The sequence below is a fragment of the Mandrillus leucophaeus genome, unplaced genomic scaffold, assembly GCF_000951045.1.
Source record: "Mandrillus leucophaeus isolate KB7577 unplaced genomic scaffold, Mleu.le_1.0 Scaffold1540, whole genome shotgun sequence".
Classification (NCBI taxonomy): domain Eukaryota; kingdom Metazoa; phylum Chordata; class Mammalia; order Primates; family Cercopithecidae; genus Mandrillus; species Mandrillus leucophaeus.
Window position 1 is genome coordinate 150290 of NW_012101522.1, and position 25520 is coordinate 175809.

Here is a 25520-nt window from a genome sequence, read left to right on the forward strand (position 1 = left end):
CTCCTCTCCCCTTCCTTTTCCTTCCCTTCCCTTCTCTTCCCTTCCCTTCCTTCCTCCTCCTTTCTTCTCTCTCTCTCATCATGAATCTACTGAAAGCAGAGAGAGATACCCACAAAAAAGAAAGCCATAATTAATAACGTATCTTAAAAATTTGTTCCTTGTCATGAAAAATAAGCTGGAAATTCTGAGATTACACTTAGTTTGTTCTGATTTTCTTAAATCTCCTCATAGCTCACAGTTTTTCTTGAATATAAAGGACTTTGTTTTGTTTTCTTCACTAAGATTTGAGAAGCCATTTGAAGCAGCAAGATTAAACATTCTTGTATTTAATCTCAAAAAGGCATATGCTAAGTTCCCAAAGTTATTGCTCATTAGATATGCTACATATATTTATATTAAATGAGTGTCTTATTATTTATTAGACGCATTCACTTCAGTTAGGTGACTGAAACCATACACTAAATTGCCAGTTTCAAGATTACTGCCCCCATTTTATAGAGAAACAAATGAAAGTTAGGATAGGTACACAGATTTGCTTGTCTCAGATCACACATCTGAGTTTCAGCAACAAAATTTGACTCTAGGTCTTCTAAATCTCAGTCCTACTTCAAATAAAACAGTTGTTTATGGTAAGTTTATATCCATAGATAAGAAATTTATATGTAATCTTAGTGATTCACTTTGTCCTTCAAGAAAGATGATGCCAAATTTGTTGTAGCCTTTTATAACATGTAATGTATATTACTACTGAAATATATTTCAGCAGTAATGTTCCTATATACAAATGGAAAATACCAGACCATTCTATGTTACTATAAAACATTTCATGAATCAAAGTTTCTCTGACTATAACACAGTTACTTTTCACAAATATTATCTTTCTCAAGCTCACTGGTCATCTTGACCTATTTCTTCCATGATTTGAGCATACAGTAATGTCAGAACATGGAATTTCCGTTATTTTGGGTGGGGGGATGACTGTGTGTTTCAGCTTATGCATGAAAGTTTCAAATTCATAAGAAATAGAATTTTTTCTCACAAAACCTAGGCCCAAAAGATGATATAATAAGCACTTAATCTAATAAAAATAATTAAATTTGCAATTACTGGTGAGATTTAAATATTTCAACAGAATCCAGATGAAATAATTTGTGGTTCACTTTGTATCATGATTGTTAGGGCATGGTTGAGTGTAAGCCAGGGATAGGGATAGTTGAGAAAGTGTTAAGAAAAGTGTTGAGAAAATGTTATTTCTATTCTAACTCAAAAAGAAAGGTTTGAGGATGGAAACTAAGGTCAATGATTGTGTCTTAGGAGCTACACCAAGTGCTCAGTGGTGGGGTGAGAAGATTAGTGAGACACAAATTATAAATTGTTCACAACAAACTTGGAAGGTGTAAAACCAAAAGAAGAAATGTAAATAAACCTGCCGTTCTCAGTGGATGAAGTCCTGCCGGTTTATAAAGAATTTTAAAGAGTGTTAAGATATCCCTTTGCACCCATCATCAAGAGTCTCTCATGAGAACCAACTTCAATCTGATTATTTCTGGTGCTTAAAAATAAAATGATCTAAAAGTAAGTATGTACATTTCCTCCTATAAATTAAGCAGAAAAATAATATTTGGATCTGATGTATAAGGATGCTATGGTTTAATCTAAACATTCAATTCAGTAAAATGCTAGGCATTATTTAGGTAAGGGGAGTGAGCTTATTATTGTTAAGGCCGACTATGAAGCATACGTATTGTTAGGTTTTTTACATACTCTGCCTTCTGCCATGATTGGAAGCTTCCTGAGACCACCCCTGTCCCCACCACCACAGGCAGAAGCTGCTGTGCTTCCTGTACAGCCTACAGAACCATGAGCCAAGTAAGTCTCTTTTCTTTAAAATTACCCAGTCTCAGGTATTTCTTTATAGTGGTGTGAGAATGGACTAATACAGATAAAATAAGATATGTAAATTGGTGGATAGTATATCTGTGGTGTTCAGTTTCAGAGGCAGGGTCATTAGGAGAACAAAACATCTAAAAAGCCTCCTCAGAAGGAAAATAAGGAAGAAAAAAAGTTGAAGATCATTGCTTTCATCCATGTCTACATGGTTAGGTAAGAACACAGAGTACCTTTGGTGCACGGAAAAGATAATTCAAGTGCAGAGGTTGGCCCATCACCTGTGAGCTCAGATCCAGTTAAATTGAGGGATTCTCCCTTCGCAGGATACTTCTAGGGTATTCAGTCAAATATGTTAGTGAACTGGTTGTAACCTGTGAAATATATTGCAAATGTAGAATAATAATTTTACTACTATTGAAGGTAGAAAAAGAATGAAGGCTATAGGCCAGACACGGTGGGGCTTACACCTGTAATTCCAGCACTTTGGGAGGCCAAGGTGGGAAGACCACTTGAACCCAAGAGTTTGAGACCAGCCTGGGCAACACGACAAAACCCTGTCTCTGCTAAAAACACAAAAATTAGCTAGGCATGGTGGTGCCTGCCTGTAGTCCCAGCGTCTCGGAAGGCTGAGGCAGGAGGATCGCTTGAGCTTCAGGAGGTCGAGGCTGTAGTGAGCCATGATCCTGCCACTGTACTTCAGCCTGGGTACAGAGTGGGATGCTGCCTCAGAAAAGAAAAAAAGAATGAAGGCTATAACTCCAAATATTTTGAAAATTAAAGCCATATTATTTAAGAATACTAAATGTTATGGAGTGAGAAGGAATTTAGTCCATATTGTTTTTCTGGCTGAGGTTCATTTTTAAATTCTTAAGAATGGCAGCTATCAGTTAGATGTGCCACAATTTCAAGAATAGTCTGAAAACATGAAGAGAGTATCAGACTAGGTATTAAAAAATTATGTCCTGATACTTGCTAGGTGGCCCAGAGAAGTAGTACTCGCGTTTCTTCATCTATGCTGTCAGGCAGGATAATTGTGTGGCCATTCTGTTACTGAAGGACAGAGGGTAGCTGAAGAGAAAATCATTGAATGGGGAATACCATGATCTAGTTTTGTGCTTGTGAAGCATCAGCTTGGCTTGGCTCCAGCGAAGCTCTGCCCCTTGGAAAAACCCAATCACTGCAGGGGTGATGTACTGTGATTAGCTTCTCAGTCAACAGAGACACAGCCTCAAAGGGAGGTGGTTGGAATGAGGCAAGTCTGCACATTGTGGAATTCTGTGCTATTTCAAAGTGGCACTCTGCCCTGTTATAGCCCAGGCCTGGGACCAAAAGATGGACATCTTATTAATGATATTTCTTCTGAAATGTGGATTGGAAGCTCTTTACAAATTGAGCTCAAAGTGCAGCGAAATGGCAAGTGTAGTCCCATGAATGATTTTGTAGACAGCTTAGCTGGCTACCTTTGTTGGTAACTTTTCCTATTTAGATAAAATTTAAGCTTCCCCGCCAACCAGCACAAGAGTTGGTTTTCATTTAAGTTCTTGGACACTTAGAACAACTATTTTAAATGTTTCTCTAAAATCCCCAGAAACTCTAGGCCTGTCAACTTTCCATTAAATAATGAGATGATTTATTTTTTGGCCGGGTCCTGACTTACTTTGACACACTACTGTGTCATGGGTCCTAGCTCTTTTGTACAAGAAAGTTCACATGAGTACGTCCTGGATGGGGCCAGACTTTCTGTCCCTCTGACATGATCTTAAGAAAGTTTTCTTGCATAACCTCTGCCTTCTACTTAGCGGGATCATCAGGTAACTGGCTTTTGGGAGTCACAGAGATGACACCAGACACCAAATGAACCTTGGTGATGACCTTAAATTTTTATTTGAGCATTAAACATATTCCTATTAATTTGAGCTACTATTTTGAAACTGTTAAAATAATTGAATCACCTAATTAGATGCACTATTATAAGATGTCTATTAATTTGCTTGTTTTATTTGTATATGCAAATTCAGATCTCAGAATGGAGAGACTTTGTCAACAATTTGTAGCTTGCTTTGCTTTAATCTTTTTGGCAAGCTATCAAAATTAACCTCTGACAACAGCACTTTCGCTCCTGGAGGCAGAGACTGGCACTGCCATTGCCTGGGCCCCACGGTTCAGTGTGGTTTTCCTTGGATGAAATCAATTGCGTAGATTTAATTAATGTAATTAAACGTTAAGTATGTACACAGCACAGCATTAGACATGTGCTGGAAAGAGAATAAATTAGACACCCTTAAGCACGCCCAGAAGAAGATAAAGTCAACATGACATTAAAAACATTAACAAAAAAGACAATTTAATTATTGTCAATATGCAACCTCTACAGGTGCATGTAACACATATCCAGGATGATGGCGGACATTGGGGAGGAAGTGAGGCATTAAGGAGAAGGGGTAATAGAGGGCCCTCTGTTAACAGAGGGCAGAGGCAGGAGAAGGTCGTGAGCTTATGTGAATGGAAAATAATAATGATGACTATCTGAAAAGTGGTCTCCAAACATTCTTATGCTTGTAACTTCCTGTAATTCTGGTGAAAGTGCTGTGAGGCAGACACAAAATTCTTGGATAGATTGTAGAGCACAGAGGTTAGTGGCCTGTGCTGTGGACTTGATGACATACTCACCCATAGGCTTAATCAGTTTCACTAGGTACCCAAAACTATCCACTGCAGCAGAAAGTAAGGATAGCAATAGTGTCTATCTCATATGGCTTTTGTGATAGTAAAAGAAAAAATCGTGAACATCTTCGCACAGTACCCTGAAATAGTGAGTGCTTTGTACATTGACTTTAATTACGATTGCATTGTTTTATTTCCACAAGGTTTGAAGTTTTTGTTGTCAGTAAGTGGCAGATCAGGCCAGAGAGCTAAGTCTGATCCCTCTGGATCTACGAACTTTTGCAAGACAGGCTGAGGCTCTGGCAGTAAGAGTTGGGTTTGACTGCAGTGGAGGAAGACCACAAAAAGAGAGGTTGATTACTACGGGAAAGAGGCTTGGATGTCAGGCTGAGAAGTGGAGATATATATTAGTAGTTAAATAAAATATGATAGATTCATAGATTTTAAGGCAAAAGGGCATTATTATTATTATTGTATAGTGTACACCATTTAAAAATATTTTAGGTCTTGAGATTGTTCAAAGAAAATCTTACTTGAAAGTGTAAATGCTTAATACAGATAAGAGGTAAGCTGCTGAGTTTGGAAAGGACAAAGTCCCTGAGACAGCTTCTTTGAATTCCTAGCATTCCACTCATCTACTACACTCACCCCACACTGCAGATGAAGAAATAAATTGAGACCCAGAAAAGTGAGTAATGTAACAACATGTTCTAGGAGTTAGACGGACAACAAAAGAATGAAATCCAGTTGCACTGATTTCCAGGATTGTGTTCTCTCCACTTCGTTAGAACTATTCAAGAACTTTAGAAGTTCTTGGGCTGCAGGTGGGAGAGGCTGGGGTTAGTACCTATTATTGATCTACAAAAAAACCTTTTGGTAGCTGTCTATTTAGTAAAGTGTAGAATACTAAGAATGGGCCTCTAGGTGTTTAGAAAAGTCTTAGGAAACAGAGTTTACATCTCCATTTAAAGCAATGGTCTCCGATACATTCTAACCAAGTGGCACACAGCCTCTATTTAAGTGTCTTTAACAAAGATGAATTTGCTACTTACTGAATCAGTTCCCTTACCATGTCATTTGGCTGTGCTAGCAATTGCATTTAGCCAGCTGAGGCTGCTGTTCACTTCTTCAGAGATACAGCATAAAGATTCAGAACTTATGCTTCAAGATGAGATTACCTAAATTCATAATTCCCACTCATCTTAGATGAGATGTTTAACATCTCCAAGCCTCAGTTTCCTCATCCTGAAGATACAATCTTTTATAGTACACATCTTGTAGGATACAAAAAACAAATGCAATTATGCATGTAACAGATGCAGTTCATTGACGATACATAGTGAGTACAAAATACAAGTTTTGAATTGATATTTTGATTATTCTTTAGAATCCTTTATCTGGTAGCAGCCTTTCATAAGGAAAATTGGAAGTGAGAAAGTGAGTAATGAAGGAGGAGTGATATGGATTTACATTATCCACAGAATGATTTAGACTGATTTAGACTCATGTGCAGGGATGGTGTCAGTTAAGTTGTAGATCTGAATCTTCTTGGAGCACAGAAAGAGGCTTCAGATTAAATTTGCTTTAATAAGCATATCTGGACAATGATTAGAATACTTGAAAACTCAGTTAATCACCGTACCTTCTACTTTCAGGACTGGAACATACATATTCCAATATACATATATATAATGAGAATATGCTCTTAATTATGGGATCGTCATTGGATTTTATTACAGAAGTGTTGAATAAAATAATCCCAGGAAGCATAAATCTATCTTACTGGATTGTTATGAAAATGAAATTATATTATGAAGGACAATATCTCATCCCATTTTCAGCATTCAATATTATAAAATAAGCAATACGGATTGTTGTTAGTGTGAATTTTAGAGTAAGGAAAAGCTGGATTTGAGGTTTACTTCAGTGTTTACTAGTTGTGGGAAATTGCATCACTTTTTTTCACCTCTCTAAGCCTCAGTATCGAATATCTAAGAGTATCTCATAGGATATTCCACTGACTGAGACATAGTAGGGACTAACTGAATATCAGAAATATGTAATAATAATGATAATCAAATTTGGAAAAAAAGACATGTAGATAAAAAAGTATAATTGTTAATAAGTGAATAATCTTTGGCATGTGAACTGTGTTGTGAATTTAATGACACAGTATCAATGTCATCAAGAGCCTACAAGGCTCTTAACCAGCTCTCAGCTAGCATGTTCTAGGTGCTCAATACATGTATGGAATAAATAAGTGAAAATTTATATGACATTTTCTTGGGTGTGTTAATGAAATGAATGTCAGCATCCTAGCTTGGAGTTACCCAAAAGCAAAGGCTAAGAGAACATCTTGTATATAAGTAGTTTATTTCGGAAAACAGAATGAAGGTATTGGGGAGAGTGAACAGGGAAGGAAAGAAAGTTAACCCAAGATGGTGTTAAGGTGATTACCATTTATCAATTGGCTCCTAGTTACTGATGGTCAAACGTGTTATTCCCTTCATATTTTCAGATGTGTGCACCAGAATGATGAGGCAGTGTCTCCTATGTGTCACAGCAGCAAGCAGCACAACAGAACGCAAGAGAGTTGCACCAGTGAAGGGAGGCGTCATTGTGGGGATCAGTAGGATGAAGCTGCTGCAAGGTTTTAATTCCTAGCAGCTGTTTTCTGTAGCAACAACTAAAGAAAAAAGGTAGGTTAAGAGGGTGTGAGACAGAGTATCCAAAATGCCCAACATACCTGTTGATTAGTAATTAAAAGTAATACTGATTTTGAAGATTTTTCAGCTCAGAACAATATGCTTTCATCAGCCCGTCTTAAATGGGGACTTCAAATAATGAGACTGAATTCATTCTTTTGGGCATTACAAAAAATCCAGAACTAAGGAAAATATTCTCTGCTTTGTTTCTCACCATGTGTGTGACCACAGTGTTGGGAAATCTATTCATTGTGGTGACTCTGGCTGCAAGTCGGAGTCTGAGATCATCTATGTACTTTTTCCTTACTTCCTTGTCTCTCATGGATGCCACCTACTCTTCCGTCATTGCCCCTAAGATGACTGTAGACTCTTTATCTGGGAACACTACCATTTCGCTTGAAGGTTGCATGACCCAGCTCTTTGCAGAGTATTTCTTTGGTGGTGTAGGGATCATCCTTCTCACTGGGATGGTCTATGACTGTAAGCCCCTGCACTACACAACCGTCATGAGTCCACGGGAGTGCTGCTGTTGGTGGTAGAAGCTTGGATGGGGGGATTCATGCATGCCACAATACAGCTTTTTATCATAGATCAAATACCCTTCTGTGGTCCAAATATAATTGGCCATTTTATATGTGATTTGTTTCCATTGTTGAAACTTGCCTGCATGGACACCTACATCCCGGGTCTCTTAGTCCTCCTCAACAGTGGGGTGATGAGTATGACCATCTTCCTTATCCTAATTGCATCCTACATAGTCATCCTCTGCTCCCTGAAATCTTGCAGCTCTATAGGACAACGCAAAGCCCTCTCCACCTGTGGCTCCCACCTCACAGTGGTCATCTTGTTCTTCGTGGGGTGTATTTTCTTGTACATAAGGCCTGTGGTCACTTACCCCATAGACAAGGAAATGGCTATTTCCTTTACTGTTGTTGCACCCATGTTAAGTCTGCTGATCTACACGCTGAGGAACATCAAGGTAAAAAATGTCGTAAGAAAACTGTGGATGAAACAGGGGACCCTAGGTGGTCACTAGCTTACATGCTAAGAGTAAATTTTTAATGTAAGACCAGTAAGGTTTTACCCTCCTCATTCCCTCTAATCCACTGGATACACAGGAGCCAGAGGCATTTTAAAAAATTTTTTTCATTTAGAGACAGGGTCTCACTTTGTCTTCCAGGCTGGAGTGCAGTGGCACAATCAGGTCTCACTTCAGCCTCAGCATCCCGAGCTCAAGCAATCCTTCTGTGTCAGCCCCCAAGTAGCTGAGACTACATGTGTTACAATATTTGAAAAAAAACCACAATGTTTAAATAAAAATGTTTATTTTAAAATTAAAATATATATGGGCAATCGCCAATTATATGAAATAATTACTAGGTTCATTCATTCATTGAAGAATATTTGCTGAGTTTGTAAAAAGTTTCACATACTCTTTCAGGAACTGGGTATACAGTGTTAAACAAGAAAGTATGTTTTCATCATGTGTTGGAGCTTACATTTTAGTTCAGGAGATGACATATAGAAATGAAAATAAAATCATACAGATAATTGATTCTCAGAAAACTGTAACAAAGTGGTGTTGCACAACTAGTTATAATTCTGGTTAGGTGGACATGGGGGCTTTTCTGTGAGGAATTTCTAAACTGAGATTTCAATGATGAGATAGAACAAACTTTAAGCATTTCAACTGGATGTGCATTCTAGGCAAAAGAGAAAAGGTTGTGCAGACACCCTAAGGCAGTCACTAGCCTGAAGTAAAGAAGGTCCAAAATTCAGTGCACAGTGGACAAGTGGAAATGCAGTGCAAGGTGGGATATGAAAGGTAGGCAGGGTTCTGATCAGAGAAAGCTATTACTTTTTAATCATTTGTTTATTGAGTTTACAGAAATTAAAGCGATGCTTAAATTTATAATAATCACATCCTGTGTTAATTCATTTTCATGCTGTTGATAAAGACACACCCAAGACTGGGCATTTAAAAAAGGAAGAAGTTTAATGGACTTACAAATCCATGTGGCTGGGGAAGCCTCACAATCATGGCAGAAGGTAAAAGGCATGTCTCACATGGTGGCAGACAAGAAAAGAGAGCTTGTACAGGGAAACTCCTCTTTTTAAAACTCTCAGATCTCTAAATCATCTCTCTCAAGTTCAAAGTTTAACAGATCTCTAGAGCAGGGACACAATACCAGTCTCTTTGATAAAATATAGCAAGAATGACCTTTACTCTACTCCACAATAAGTTCCTCATCTCCACCTGAGACCACCTCAGTCTGGATTTCACTGTCCATATCACTATCAGCATTTTGATTGCAACTATTCAACAAGTCTTTAGGAAGTTCCAAACTTTCCCTTATCTTCCTGTCTTTTTCTAAGGCCTCAGAACTGTTCCAATCTCTGCCCATTACCCAGTTTTAAAGTTTCAGGTATCTTTATAGAAATGTCCTACTCCTGGTACCAATTTTTTGTATTAGTCTGTTCTTACATTGCTATAAAGAACTACCTGAGGCTGGGTCATTTATGAAGTAAAGAGGTTTAATTGACTTACAGTTCCACAGGCTGTACAAGAATCATGGCTGGGAGGCCTCAGAAAACTTTTAATCATGGTTGAAGGCAAAGGGGAAGCAAGCACACCTTCACTACTTTACATCAAAAGAGAGAGTGAAGGGGGAAGTGCTACACACTTTTAAACAACCAGATCTTGGGAAAACTCACTCACTATTATGAGAAGAGCAAAGTGGAAATCCACCCCCATGAGCCAGTCACCTCCCACCAGGTCCCTCTCCCAACGTTGGGAATTACAATCTGACATGAGATTTGGGTGGGGACACAGAGCCAAACCACATCAGTGTCCATCAACAGATGATTGGATAAAGAAAATATGCTGTGTGCGTGTGTGTGTATATCAATATACCATGGAATACTAAAAAATACCTATTGGTTACAACGTTCACAATTTGAACAATGGGTACAACAAAAGTCCAGACTTCACCACCTCAAAATATATCCATGTAAGAAAACTACACTGTACCCCTAAAATCTATAAAAATAAAAACAAAAAAGAGGCAAATAAATAAAGAAAAACCCTACCCATCATGGTCTTATTGATGACTTCAGAAACTTAGCATCAAAATTCTTTGCATATGGCTTCCATTTAACTTTTGCTATGTCAAGAGTAGAACATAGTTTTTGTTGTCTGCTTAACAGTATTTTAGAATTAGGGTTCAGCTTAGTGATTCATGCCTGTAATCCCAGCACTTTGGCAGGCAAAGGTGGGAGGATGGCTTGAATGAGTCCAGGAGTTCAAGACTAGCCTGGCAACATAGTGACACCCCATCTCTACAAAAAAAAAAAAAAAAAAAGAAGATGGATGTGGTAGTGTGTGCCTGTAGTCCCAGCTACTGGGGAGGCTGAGACAGGAGGATTGCTTGAGCCCAGAAGTCTGAGGCTGCAGTGAGCTGTGATTGTGCCACTGCACTCTACTCAGCCTTGGTGATAGAGAAAGACACTGTTTCAAAAAAGAAATTAAAAATAGGAAAAGCCATAATATTTTAGGATTAAATACCTGGGTTCATTTTACATGTCTTCAGAAAAGAAGTGAAAGGATTATAATGAGATCCCTAACTTCAAATATTTGTAATCTGCTTGATAATTTTTATAGTTTCAGAAGTAGGTCTAGAATCTACATCTTCTACTTAATAGATAAGAGCTCTTCTGATCATTCAGGCCAAAATTGTTAATGGTCAGTTATATTAAAAAAAATTCCTTCTCTTCTGTATTCTATGTATCCCCCAAATTAATTCACATTAAGTACTTTTACTAATAAAACACATTACCTAGCAGCTCAATGCCTGACTTTTTGTTTTAAAACCCTCTTGACTTCTGGAATAAATCTTGGTCTTCATTTTTTTTATAAGTGCTTACTGTTATTAATAGTTTATTAATCATGAATATCTATATATTTGAATTTAAAAATTTAGTTCTATTCATGATATAAAGGCATAGCAAACTAGGAATAGAAGGGTACTTTAAAATAAAGGAGATATGCCTTAAAAACTACTGCAAATTGATTGAACCATAAGGTGAGCTTCCTTCCCATTTTACTGAGAAAATGTAAGTGATAAGAAGAGAACTTCCAGACTCTCACAAATATGTAAGCTCTGCCAATCTGCCAACATGCATCCACTTATATGCTGTCTCCCTACCTGCTACTACACATAGATTATCTGTTCCCCAATCCAAAGTCAAGAAAACCACTTTGTTGTGTGCTGGACTGAGGTCATGCTCTTACTGCTTACACAAGGGCATTGGTCTAACAATCTCTTCTCTTTCTTCTTTCATTGACATTTCCCTCTCTCTTAGATCATTACATCAGAAAAGAAGCATTTTTTTTTTTTTTTGAGATGGAGTCTCACTCTGTCGCCCAGGCTGGAGTGCAGTGGTGCAATCTCTTGGCTCACTGCAAACTCTGCCTCCCGGGTTCACGCCATTCTCCTGCCTCAGCCTCCCGAGTAGCTGGGACTACAGGCGCCCGCCACCGCGCCCGGCTAGTTTTTTTGTATTTTTAGTAGAGACGGGGTTTCACCGTGTTAGCCACGATGGTCTCGATCCTAACCTCATGATCCTAACCTCATGATCCACCCGCCTCGGCCTCCCAAAGTGCTTGGATTACAGGCGAGAGCCACCGCGCCTGGCCAAGAAGCACTTTTTAAATCTCTCTTTTCTTTAAAAACAATCCTTCCATTGAGCCTACTTCTTTCATCAATTGTTATCCCATTCCATTCTTTCTCCTTTGTAGCAAAACTCAAGAGATATCTATGCTTGTCTTTCACTTCTCTCTTTTCATTCTTTGATAGTGCCTTTTAGTCATACTCAATATCTAATACTTTCTGAAAATGCTTTTCTCAAGGACACCAATGACCCCTGTATCATGACATTTAATGGTCACTTCTCATTTCTAATTTTATTAAATCAATTAGCAACATTTACATCAGTTTTCCTTGTCAGACTCTCCAAACATAACCGAGATTCCCCAATTAGTAAATATGTCCATCTCAGACTTCTGTCTTGAAGTTAAGACTTGGAAATCCAATCTCTTTCGTGTCATTTCCATCTGAATGACTAATAGATTCCTTGAACTGAACAGGTCTAGAGATGTACTTCTGATTCTTCCCCCATTCTCAACCCTACTCTAATCACATTTTCTATCTCAGTGGATGGTACATTTGGTCTATCTCATACCCCAAATCCAGTCTATCAGGAAATCCCATAGACTCAATCTTTAACATGTATTCCAAATTCAACCATTTCTAATCACTTTTAGAGCTGTCACCCAGTTCCAAGCCGCATTATCTTTTACCTGGATTATTGCAATTGCCTCTTACCTACTCCTGCTTTTATTTCAATTTCCCCCAGTCCCGTATTTGATTCTCAACACTACACTCAGAGGTGTAGTGTCTTTTAAATTCACAAGTCAGTCACATCATTTCACACCTCTACTCAAAACTTTGCAATAGCTCTCTATGTCATTCAGGGTAAAATCTAAAACTACTGTAATTGTTAACAATCTGACAGCTATACTCTGGCTGCCCTATGATTTCTCTGAACACCCCTCTTACAACAAATAACCTTTCTGTTCCTCTTACTGGCCAGGTATACTCTTGCTATAAAACCTTTACATAGGCTATTTTCTCAGCCTGGAAAACTTTCTTCCAATCATCTGCATGACCAGCTCACTTCTTGTTTTTAGATGGGAAGAAATAATGTATTTATTTTGAGATGGAGTCTCACTCTGTCACCCAGTCTGGAGTGGAATAGCACGACCTCAGCTTGCTGCAACCTCTGCCTCCCAGGTTCCAGCGATTCTCCTGCCTCAGCCTCCCAAGTTGGTGGAATTACAGGTGTGTGACACCACACGTGGCTAATTTTTGTATTTTTAGTGGAGACAGGGTTTCACCATGTTGGTCAGGCAGGTCTCTCTAACTCCTGACTGCAAGTGATCCGCTCACCTCAGCCTCCCAAAGTGCTGGGATTACAGGCGTGAGCCACTGCACCCAGTCCAGAGATAATATTTTAGATAGTACTGTCCTTACTCCTCCTGTACAAGTAGGATTGCTGCTCTGAAGTCCAGACTTTGGAGTGTCTTCATTAAAATTTCCTACGTTTTCTTTCAGTATCTGTGACTGGGCAGTTTTTTTGATGGGGCATCCCAGCCCAGACCCAACTGCATGGATCCCCTTCCTGTCTTTTCTGTTTGGGATGCTGTTTGTCACTCTATTCCATGAGATTACCCAGACGTCCTCAGAAGCTCTGGCTGCTGCATCTATGAAGTTATCCCAGGCTCTGTGGCCAGGATCAGAGTAGCAGAAGTACAGCTTGACAAGCAAATGTCTTCCAGAGGTGAGTTCATTATTTCTCTCATGGGATTGTACTACATTGCTTACTAGAATTGTGTTGGCGTGATGATTCTGGGTGACATAGGACAGGGACAAAGTTCTGGGATATAAATGACCCCTTACCTAAAACACTTGGCTTTGGAAATGTGTGTGGGGCTTCATCAGTTTTTATCTGTTCATGCTTTGATGCAGTGCCAGCATCTCTGGCCCTGCAGGTGCTAAGAGTGGTGGCAGACATCTTTCGTAAGGTGCATCCTTAATGCTGGCACTCAGAAAGGCCACCTCAGCTCTTCTGCAGGCTCTATGCTATGTGTCAGGAAGTTCTATATGGGTGGCTAGGCTTATTCATTTCAAGGGCTTTCAAGATCTTTGCTCTGGAGTGTTGACTGACTTGTCCAATGGTTGCCCTCTCTTACTTCCTTTGGTAGCAAGGATGGTAACGTATTCTCCTGTGTTGGTCTTAAGCCACATGTGATGAGGGACATGTCTTGTATGAATGTAACCACTTTTCTTGATTCCCCAGTTTTTTCATCTGTCCTCCGCCTTGTTGGTGGTGTTTGGAAGGTAGGGATATTGACAATTTCAAAAGATATCACTTTCCAGGAATACCATGATTATAGTCTAATGTGCTCAACAGAAGGCATTGTTGGAAGAATTGTAGTTCTATATTAACACTTTAAAATTCCAAAAGGTCAATTCGACATGACCAAGGAACTTGTTCAGATAATCTTGCAGCCTCTGGTTATCAGACTTGTGTCTGTGATCATTATTAAGAAAATATCTTTGAGAGAGTCATTGGAATCCCATATTCATGGACAGCCCCATAAATGATACAACGTCATAAGTAATGAGGTAAAACAGAGTTAAATAAATAGTACGAAAGAAGTGCAAAGGCATTATTTCAACATAAGCAGGGTTTGCAAAGAACAAGAAGAGATGGTTCCTGGACCTGAATAGGAAGAGAGATGCTTGGGCACCAAGAAGAATTTTCATGTGCTCTGGTTGGACAATAAACAAGTACATAGGTACCTCTTCTCTGCTCACAATTCTAAATCTCTACCCAACAAATCACTACATCAGACACTGGCTCAGAAATTTTGTAATATACTCTTCAGTCAAACTATTTTTTTTACATCAACCTGATTATATAAACAGAGTTCCTGCAAAACACATTTGGCTGACTTTGCACATTCTAGGGGAGACCCTGATTTTAGAGACATTAATTTTATGATGAATTAGTACCCTCAGATTAATCCCTCTGTAATGATGAAACATTTTTTCACATTAATTGATAAACTAGTTCTAAAATGCATATGAATGTGAGCCCAGGTTTGAATAGTAGCCTTGGTGATAAAAAGTGTGAGAAGCATAGGGATAGAGGACTAGATCTATTAGATATCAGGAATATTTCTTGAAGCTCTGGCTTGTAAATAACTTTGCTATAGGTTGCATGATAAGGAGTTGCCTAGAAATTGAGTCACCTGTCTTTGAAAACTTAGTATAATTTTTTTAATTTAATAAATGATGAAGATAGAGTTTTAAATCAGTAGGAAAGAGTAGAATATTGGATAAATTCTGGAAGAAAAACTGGCTATTCCTTCACCTGCTATTTCTTCTCCTTGACTATAGCTCTCTCTGTCTCTGCCTTTCTCTTTTCTGATTTAAACTATTTAAACTTTTCTGAGTTATTCTATGTTTCATAACTGTGCAAATATAATATATTTCTTATGTTATCTCCCTAATCCATCTTTACAATCTTTCTCTCTCTTTTTTTGGTACAGGATGTTGCTCTGTCACCCAGGCTGGACTGCAGCAGTGCAAATACAGTTCACTGCAGCCTCGACCTCCTGGGCTTAGGCAATCCTCCTACCACATTTCTCTGGAGTAGTGGGGACCACAAGCAAGTGCTGCCATACCCAGCTAATGTTTTAAAAAAATATTTGTAGAGTTGGGGTCTCCTTGTTGTTGCCCAGGCTACTCTCAAACTCCTGGGCTTCAGTCCTCTTCCTGCCACGGCCTCACAAACAGCTGGGATTATAGGTTTGAGCCACCATGCCTGGCCCATCTTTACAATTTTATTTTCATGTTACAGTACTAATAAAGGATTAAGCAAAGGAGGACATGGGATAAAGTAGAAGATTCTAACAGTATAACTGTGGTTTGAAGTGAGAACCAGGATTCCAGAATGAATTGCTGGGCTTGTTGCTGAGTGATATTTTAAAAATATCACTGTAACCAGGACTGTGGTCTATGCCAGGTGACTCTTCTGTTTCAGAACACACATCTAAAATCCCATGACAAGAAAACACTTCTCTGTAAATTCCTAGGCAATTGAAGTAACAGTGCTTCCGGGCCTTGACTTTTTTGATGAATCTCTTCAATCCTACATTTTTCTGTGGGATATGAGTAGATATAAAAATAGGCAGGATATCACACACACCAAAAGAAGAACTGAAAATAAAGAATGAAGTGGGAGGTGGTGAATGGGTTGAAGTACAGATGAAACAAAAATGACACATGATTAGTAACTCTTGAGGTTGAGTGATGGGGTCTATTATACAATTTTATTTGTTTTGTATATGTTTAAAATTTTTTATAATACAACACTTGTATAAAAAGAGAAAGTTGATGTACAATGTTAGCGCTTAAGACATTGGTTGCCTTTATGGGAGAAGGAGGGAGAAAGTGATTGTTGGTGATATAAATGAGGCTGGTTTTACTTCTTGGTTACGTATGTATATTAGTCTTGTAATAATTCATCAAGCTTTACCTGAATGCTTTGTGTGTGTATTTCTGTATGCATGTCATTCATCAATGATAAAATTAAAAATTACATATTTGCAAAGAAATAGGTAAAAATGTTTGGAGACTGTGGAAAGCAGCCAATTGTTTGATGTGGTCCCTTTCTAAAGGGACCTGAGGTGATCAGTTTAAGTTGTCCCTCAAGCTTCAGTCTCAATGCTACGTTATCTTAAACAGACCATATCTTCTTTTCAAATAAAATAAAATAAAAAGATAAAAATTCCTTTAATTTCTAGGAACTGTACTTTCTAGAGATTGTAATTTTTAAAGTCATGGCATCTCAAGATCAGTTTCTGCAAGAAAAAAAAATCACATTTCAATTACTCTATACCTCTTTGCATACCTATACATAAAATGTTATTCCTTAATAAGCACTCATCTCATTGCTACCATAGTCCCAAAACAACACATGTTGTCCTTATTGATTAATGCTGCCTTGTCCCAGAAATCACTCTTTAGGGCGTAGTGAGTAGGCATTTTCCCCAAATTCTGCAGAGACATATTTCATCACAGTACACAGTGTTCTGTTCCTGAGCGCAAAGGGAAAGGAAAGCATCTTCAAATAGAAACCCAGGAGCAGTTAAAACAAACAAACAAAGAACGCTAATTATCAGGGCCATGAAAGTTGTTTTGCAAACTCTTGAGCAAATGCAAACATAAAATTGCATCTTAGCAAATCATACTAATGGGACATTACCAAAACCCTGTGGGGAATGGAGGAGCTATTCTTCAAGTTCATGACCTCTCAGGGAAACCTCTTTAAATTCCTGTTAGAAACCAAGGAGGAAACTTTTGTTCCTTCATTTATTTATTGATTTTCCTGAGACCATGTTGAAGACAGCACCTGAAAAGCAGTGGGGAACACTGCCTGCCTTGCCTGCCGAAGATGCTCTTCCTTTGTCTATTAAATGTAGAAGGAAGAGCTGGAAACAACCTCACCTTTAGCCAGGGGATGGACTCTTCACTATAGAGAATAGGAGACTGGGCATCACCAACATTTCCAAGGAACTGATAAACGGTGAGGTTATAATTCGCATTTTTGCATTTTCCGAGAGGATTTCAAGTTGTGTTGTAGTGCTTTAAAGTGTGGGTGTTGTGGTCAGGATACAAATTTTAATGCCATGCACGAGCCTACCTTAATAATTGTAAACTTGGGCAGTTGCATAGCCTGTCTGATTCTCTGACTCCTCATATTTAACGAGGACAATAATATTAGCAAGCTCAAAGAATGCCAAAACAAATAAAATAATACATGCAGAGACCATAGAATGGCACTTGACACATAATAGGTACCCAGTAAACAGCAGCTGCTATAACAAACTGCAAGCTGGTGGTTTTTGGAGGACCAAAGCACCTAATTACTTCAAGTCTAATAAAATAATTATCATTTATCCTCTAATGCTGCCACTTTCCTGATGTTTTAAAGAGTAGAATTTCCTGAGGCTGTATAAAGAAAACTGATGTAACATGGATAATTCAAGTACTACTGTATCATTTACAGAACTAAATACTGATTACATTTACTTATATAGAATGATAGTGACTATATTTACTGATATAGAATGAAACATTTACTCTTTCCACAATTATCCCCTCACAAATGGCCCTGAGAAAGACCCCAAGGATGAGAAATCATGACTCAAGCCACAGAGTAAATTCTTCTGATTTTAACCATGGCCCCCTCACTTTTCCCAAGTGCATTTGATGTCATAAGTAGCTTTAAGTTCCTTTCTTAGAATTGTTTAGGAAAATTTAAATGCCTGAAGCTGTGAATTGCTTTAGCGCTAGTTGTCATGGCTTTGTCTCCTCCTTAAAATGAGATAAATCACTAAGAAAACAGAAGAAAAAAAAAAAAAAAAAAAAGCCAGGCACGGTGTCCCATGCCTGTAATCCTAGCATTTGGGAGGCTGAGGCAGGCAGATCACCTGGGGTCAGGAGTTCAAGACCAGCCTGGCCAACATGGCAAACACCCGTCTCTACTAAAAACGTGAAAATTAGCCAGGTGTGGTGGTGGCTGCCTGTAATTTCAGCTACTCGGGAGGATGAGGCAGGAGAAGTGCTTGAACCCAGGATGGGAGGTGGAGGTCTCAGTAAGATGAGATCCATGCCACTGCACTACAGCTTGGGTGACAAGAGAGAAATTCTGTCTCAAAAGAAAGGAAAAGAAAAGAAAAGAAAAGTAAAAAGGAAGGGTCAGGCATCTAATAGGAGAAAGGACACCAGTGGAAAAGTGGAAAAAGAAAAAGGGTTTTTTTTCCTTCAAATTCCAGAAAGTAATAGTATAAAAGTTGGACCACTTAGGGAAATTAACAGAGCAACACTGAAAAGAGAGGAAATGATCTGAAATTCTGAAAGTTGAAGAGAACATTATTTCCCAGGTTGCCAGGGAAAGGAACATGCTTAGCTAGACAGGCCAGGAATAAACTTTTCATGGTTGAATAATAATCCTGGATCAAAAATGTGGTGGATTTAAGAAACTTAACAGGGAAGATAATTACAAATAGGATTTTAATTTGTTCTTCTTCTTTGTCCTAACAGTATTTATTTGGAAAAAATGTACGCAAATGCGACTAATATGCATTCATACGTCCACATGAACGTCTCTAAAATTTACTGCTTGAACTATAACTACAAAACATTACTTATAATGATAACCTTACCACTAATTCTTCTTATAGTTTTGAATGTTGTATACACTTCATACTTGAAATAGGAATTCTATTATTTCCAGGACAAATAGAATTAGTTTTGTTGTTAAAACTGATGGGAAGGTAATAGTAGGCAACGTGTGTAGAGGGGAATCAGGAGGCCACTTCCTCAGGTCACAGCCCAAGAAATGGCCCAGCAACCACAGTTCATTATGTGAGGGGCCCTGGGGCAGTCTCAGGGGTGACTCCAGCATATTAAGGGTATGGCTATCAAGAAAGGAAAGGCCATGGAATGTTCTATGAGAAATATAAACAAAATAAGCCTCTACCTATAGGACAGTATGAATTTCAAATTGATATCAAAATGAATGTCTAAAGGGTGGAGAGGGCAGGGCCCATAATATGACTATTTGTGGAAAGTATAGGAAGTTTAAAATTTTTAGTATTTGATTCTGTGTTATGTTAACATATTAGTTTCACGTGTGCAAATGAATTATCCCCAAGTTCCACCTCCTTTTTGAACTGTTTAGATGATGGAAAATATGGCGGTGTGAGTTTTAAACTTAATGTTTAGTTTTAAATATTCTTACAGTAATACAAGATACACAGAACAAATACAGTCTCTGTCATTTTACATTTCCTTCTAGATCATAAAATTATATTATAAATATCTATACAAATGGGCAGAGTTATACTTTTTCTGTTTTCTCACTTAAAATATTGTGAAAATGCCTCGACTTCTATGTCCTCGTGTCATTAATTAGTATTTTATTTATAGCACCATGTGATATTAATTTGTGATAGTCTAATTTAGATAAATATCTTCCTATGATTGTATATTTTACATATTTCTCAATTTTCACTATTGTAAATGACATTGCACCATCTTTTATTATAAAACTTTCCCATTTCATTTCACTTTTAGAATATGTTCTTAGAGTTGAGGTTACTAGTATAAAGAAAATAAACATGTTTATAATTCTGAAGCTATTTACTAATATGTTTTCCAAAAGGATGACATGAATTAAGCAGTTTTACTGTAATTTTAGAAGGGATGTAGCTTAAAAATAGTATAGTTTTGAACACATGTATTATACTCTTATGATCGATTCAATTTTCCAGCTCACTTTGTGTATGTAGATGCTGCTTAAAAATAATATTGACATAAAGATTTCATATCTTACTTTTAATTTGTACTTTGCAGAACACATTCAGAATAACTATCTATTGGACTCTCATGGGTGAGGAAGCTTCAAATGTTTTTATCTATTTTATAGTAGAGGATTCTGAATCATAGTGTTTTGTTCATGGTATGCGACTAGTAGATGAAGCTGGGATTGCTAGCTTTTTGATAGCAGAAAAAAAATACTTTTTAAATAACTTTTCGTTAGAAGTAATTTTAGATTAAGAGAAAAGTTGTGAAGATACTATAGAGAGCTTCTGCATACTACTCACTTAGTTTCCCTTAATGTTTTCATCTTACATTACCATGGTACATTTGTGAAGACTATGAAATGAACATTGATATATACTGTTAACTAAACACCAGATTTTATTCATATTTCATTATTTTTTCTCCTGTCTTTTTTCTATTCTAGGATTCAATCTGAAACAACACATCACATTTAGGAGTATTTTAAAATGATTTAAAACCATAAATCTTGTTACCATAAATTATGAAGATGCTATACTTTCTATTGTCAAAGTTTCCACATTAATTTTCGAAATCCCTTTTATCTGAAAGAAGTGGTTGGTTTCTTTATATCTAATGAATATTTTAATTCTAAAGTGTTATTGTTCTTAGAGCAGCCCAGATAAAGGAAGTGGAGAGATTAAGAATCGTTTAATTATTAGATTAACATAGAGCCTTGTCTTTCTTCCCATCTCCAACCCAATTAGGTTTTCTATGTACAATGAAGTTATTTGAAATAGGAGTGGATACTTGACAGAATGGGGGCCACAGTACTTTATTTAGGGATTACTAAAGACATTTAAAAGTGTTGTGCATTTTAAAACACCATGTCTGCACTGAGACCGACCAAATAAGATATTTAACATTTGTAAATTAATAAAAGGATGAGTAAAACCACCTTGGTCTTGGTAAAGCAAAAATTAGGGTAAAAATGTTATTTCTGCTCTGTGTCAATGGCTCTGAGAGCTTGTTCTCACCACTCAGCATGATCTTCTATGCTTCTTACTGCATCAATGCTTTTGTTTGCATTGCTTTATCTTATTCTCACAAGATATGTATGGATAGACATTCTTACCATATCCATGTACTGAAGTGGAAGCTGAGGCTTTGAGAATGTTAAGAATTTGAAGTGACTTGTTCTAACATGCCATAGAACGAGTAGGAGAGCTTGGACTTGAACCTAGGTCTATATGAGTCTGGAGCTGAAGTTCTTACTCATTTCACCTCATCCTATTTCCCGCTTTGGCTCTAGGCTAAGATGAGCACTGTTGGATCATTTATTGCCATGCTTTACTTTGCAATAAATGGTTACTGATTTATCTAATAACGTTATAAGGTTTGTTTCAGCTCGTATTTTCTTGGTGATAACTTATAACTGGATATGGAATTCCTAGTGCAGACACTGCTTAGAAATGGAACCTGAAAAATGGAAATGACTGTTTTAAAGTAAGCAAAAGAATGTATATTAACATATACAATTGTATATTTGTTAGTTTTATTAACATTTTAAATTGTTTCTGTTAACTCTGACATTCATAAAAATCAGCTTATTTAAATCTCAAAATAAATCCCTTTATTTTTTATTCACCTATTTTTTAACAGAGGTATATATACATATAAATATACACATATACATATATTCAAACGCATGCACATATATATGGTAATTGAAAAATATATTTCAATTATATGTACAGGTGAAGACACAATTATCCTTTAAAGCTGTGTCTGCCTGTGGAAATGAAGTCAAAAGTTGGAGGGTCATTATCTAGATGACTCATAGAAAAGCTTTTTGTAGATAAGATGGCTGACTTTTTAAGTGAGTAAATAGTTACTACAATTGATAAGAGCACTTTATCCTAAGTAAAATGTTCACATTTTCAAATCTGACCATCACCATAATCCTGAGAGATGAGTAGGTAAGCTATATATAAACACTCTGGTACACAATAATGCATATAAAGTTGAAACATATACTTTTAGGAATTAAACTTCATTAGACCTGATTACACTATATAAAAATTGGAAAATAATTAATAAAACCTCAAGATTCTGAAGTGACTTGTTCTGACATGCCATAGAACGAGTAGGAGAGCTTGGACTTGAACCCAGGTCTATATGAGTCTGGAGCTGAAGTTCTTACTCATTTCACCTCATCCTATTTCCCGCTTTGGCTCTAAAATATATTTTATATATTTATAAAATATAAATATATTTATATTCAATATATTGTTTCTCTTCCTTACTTATGTGGTTGATGCCAATTTGTACATGCAAGTGTTTGTAGAAAGGCCACTCCTACTCTGCAGTTCTTACTGGAAAAGGAATATTCCCACTCCTTTCTCTGCTGATCCAGTGGAAAGGAATTGGGTGTTGGAGCCTGAGGTTCTGTGTTAATATCCCAGATTGTCTGTTATTTGCTTGAACTTAACTTCTTTAAGCATGAGTTTCCCAGCAATCAAATAGGGATAATAAGACCTAATGCAGACTACTCCCTAGGGCAGTCGGTCCTGAGCCTTCCATTGTTTCACTAGTCATCATAACAACATTCTGATGTAGACATTATTACTTTTATAATGATAATAAACTTCTATTTTCATTTTAAAATGACAGATAAGAAAACCCTTGGCACTTAGTGCATACTTTTTATGTATTAAATGTCAGGTTAGGGACTTTCTAGAGATCTTTCTCTTTTGTAAAGAATGAATTCAGAATGAATTCAGTTAAGACTTTTAAAGAAATATTTGAAGAGCAGCCATAATTTTTAAGTGTCTCTTGAACTATATGCTGTTTTCTTCTAATTATAGATAAAGCAGTCTCCTGATTAGGAATGGGATGCTGGTTATCCGTGCTCTGATTTCATGCCAATGGCAGGAATAAGTAAGTTACAATGCTCTTTCTCTCATAATTGAGAGGTAACTTCAGAATACTTCTCAATAATTCATAGCAGGAAGCCACTAGTAAATGATCAAAGCTGGCACTTGATATGAAAACTCTTTCTCTTCTCTTCTCTACCATATATCCTTTTGCCGTATTGAACCTCTGGTTGTTTTCAAGTATTCTTTAAATTATCTCCATCATAATTCTGCCTGATATGTCAGTGCTACCTCCAAGAATTTCTAATTTATGTTTTCAATGACAACAGAAGCACTCAATAATTTTGCTTATGGATGAACCAACTTGTTGATGACTATGATACTACAAATTGATTTGCAACAAATTTTACTTTGTCCTAATTGCAGATTCCACATGATCCCTGTCGGAGCTTTCATCTTTTCCTTGGAAAACATGCAAAACCAAAGCTTTGTAACTGAGTTTGTCCTCCTGGGACTTTCACAGAATCCAAATGTTCAGGAAATAGTATTTGCTGTATTTTTGTTTGTTTACATTGCAACTGTTGGGGGCAACATGCTAATTGTAGTAACCATACTCAGCAGCCCTGCTCTTCTGGGGTCCCCTATGTACTTCTTCTTGGGCTTCCTGTCCTTCCTGGATGCGTGCTTCTCCTCTGTCATCACCCCAAAGATGATTGTGGACTCCCTCTATGTGACGAAAACCATCTCTTTTGAAGGCTGCATGATGCAGCTCTTTGCTGAACACTTCTTTGCTGGGGTGGAGGTGATTGTCCTCACAGTCATGGCCTATGATCGTTATGTGGCCATTTGCAAGCCCTTGCATTACTCTTCTATCATGAACCGGAGGTTCTGTGGCATTCTGATGGGGATAGCCTGGACAGGGGGCCTCTTGCATTCCATGATACAAATTCTTTTTACTGTCCAGCTTCCCTTTTGTGGCCCCAATGTCATCGATCATTTTATGTGTGACTTGTACCCATTACTGAAGCTTGCCTGCACTGATATTCACATCTTTGGCCTCCTGGTGGTCATCAACAGTGGGTTTATCTGCATCATAAACTTCTCCTTGTTGCTTGTCTCCTATGCTGTCATCTTGCTCTCTCTGAGAACCCACGGTTCTGAAGGGCGCTGGAAAGCTCTCTCCACCTGTGGATCTCACATTGCTGTTGTGATTTTGTTCTTCGTCCCATGCATATTTGTATATGCACGACTTCCATCTGCTTTTTCCATTGACAAAATGGTGGCAATATTTTACACCATCTTAACTCCCTTGCTCAATCCTCTGATTTACACTTTCAGGAATAAGGAAGTAAATCAGGCCATGAGGAGAATATGGAACAGATTGATGGTGGTTTCTGATAAGAAATAAAATGTTAAACTTAAAAAAATCCAAAGTTATGAGTAAAAAAGGTCAAAATGATCTTAAGTAAAAACTTAACGAGATATACCTTTCATGGCAAGATATAAAGTAATGCTAGAAAAAAAGCATTAATGTGGGATCAGAAAAATTATGTTTCCACCCTCAGGTCATTCATCAACTCTGAGCTGGCAACTCAGTATTCTCATGTTCAAACTGAAGAGAGTTGAATTTTATGCATAGTTGGGATTTAATAATAAAAAAAGAATGACACGAAAAATTATTTGTTAGACTGCTGGGAATTCACTTCCTGATTTAGAAAAAAACCTTTGTGGAGGAAAGACACACATATCCTACAGAATAGGAAGAGAAATTTACTCAAACTTACATTTCAAGTAAGAACTTTATATTTACAACATTGTTGTCAGTGATTCTAATGAAACAAACAAACAAACAAAATTCAGGACTCAAGAAGGGCACAGACCAGAGCATTTGCAGAACCTCAAATGTGGGTTTTTCTGTATTATATGATTCCATCATTTAACATGGGTTTATTACCATCTCCTTCAGGTCACTTGGTGAATTTCTTTTTTTTTATTATTATTATACTTTAAGTTCTAGGGTACATGTGCACAACGTGCAGGCTTGTTATATAAGTATACATGTGCCATGTTGGTGTGCTGCACACATTAACTCGTCATTTACATTAGGTATATCTCCTAATGCTATCCCTCCCCTTTACCCCCTCCCCACATTAGGACCCGGTGTGTGGTGTTCCCCTTCCTGTGTCCAAGTGATCTTATTGTTCAATTTCCACCTATGAGTGAGAACATGCGGTATTTGGTTTTCTGTTCTTGCGATAGTTTGCTGAGAATGATGGTTGGTCTAAAACACCAAAAGCAACGGCAATAAAAGCTAAAATTGACAAATGGGATCTAATTAAACTAAAGAGCTTCTGCACAGCAAAAGAAACTGCCATCAGAGTGAACAGGCAACCTACAGAATGGGAGAA

The 25520-nt window shown here is 37.5% G+C and overlaps 2 protein-coding genes across 2 annotated transcripts; both read left to right on the forward strand.

The window, feature by feature from the left end:
- The first annotated feature begins 7381 nt into the window (after positions 1–7381).
- LOC105536114 (olfactory receptor 4C6-like) lies at positions 7382–8295 on the forward strand. The gene is given in 2 exon segments (XM_011975385.1): positions 7382–7781; positions 7784–8295. Coding segments are annotated over 2 exon segments (912 nt in total).
- A 15187-nt stretch (positions 8296–23482) lies between these two features.
- Positions 23483–24520, forward strand: LOC105536101 (olfactory receptor 4C15). Its single transcript, XM_011975374.1, has one exon. It carries the CDS (start codon positions 23483–23485, stop codon positions 24518–24520), a length of 1038 nt encoding a protein of 345 aa, XP_011830764.1.
- The last annotated feature ends 1000 nt before the right edge of the window (positions 24521–25520 follow it).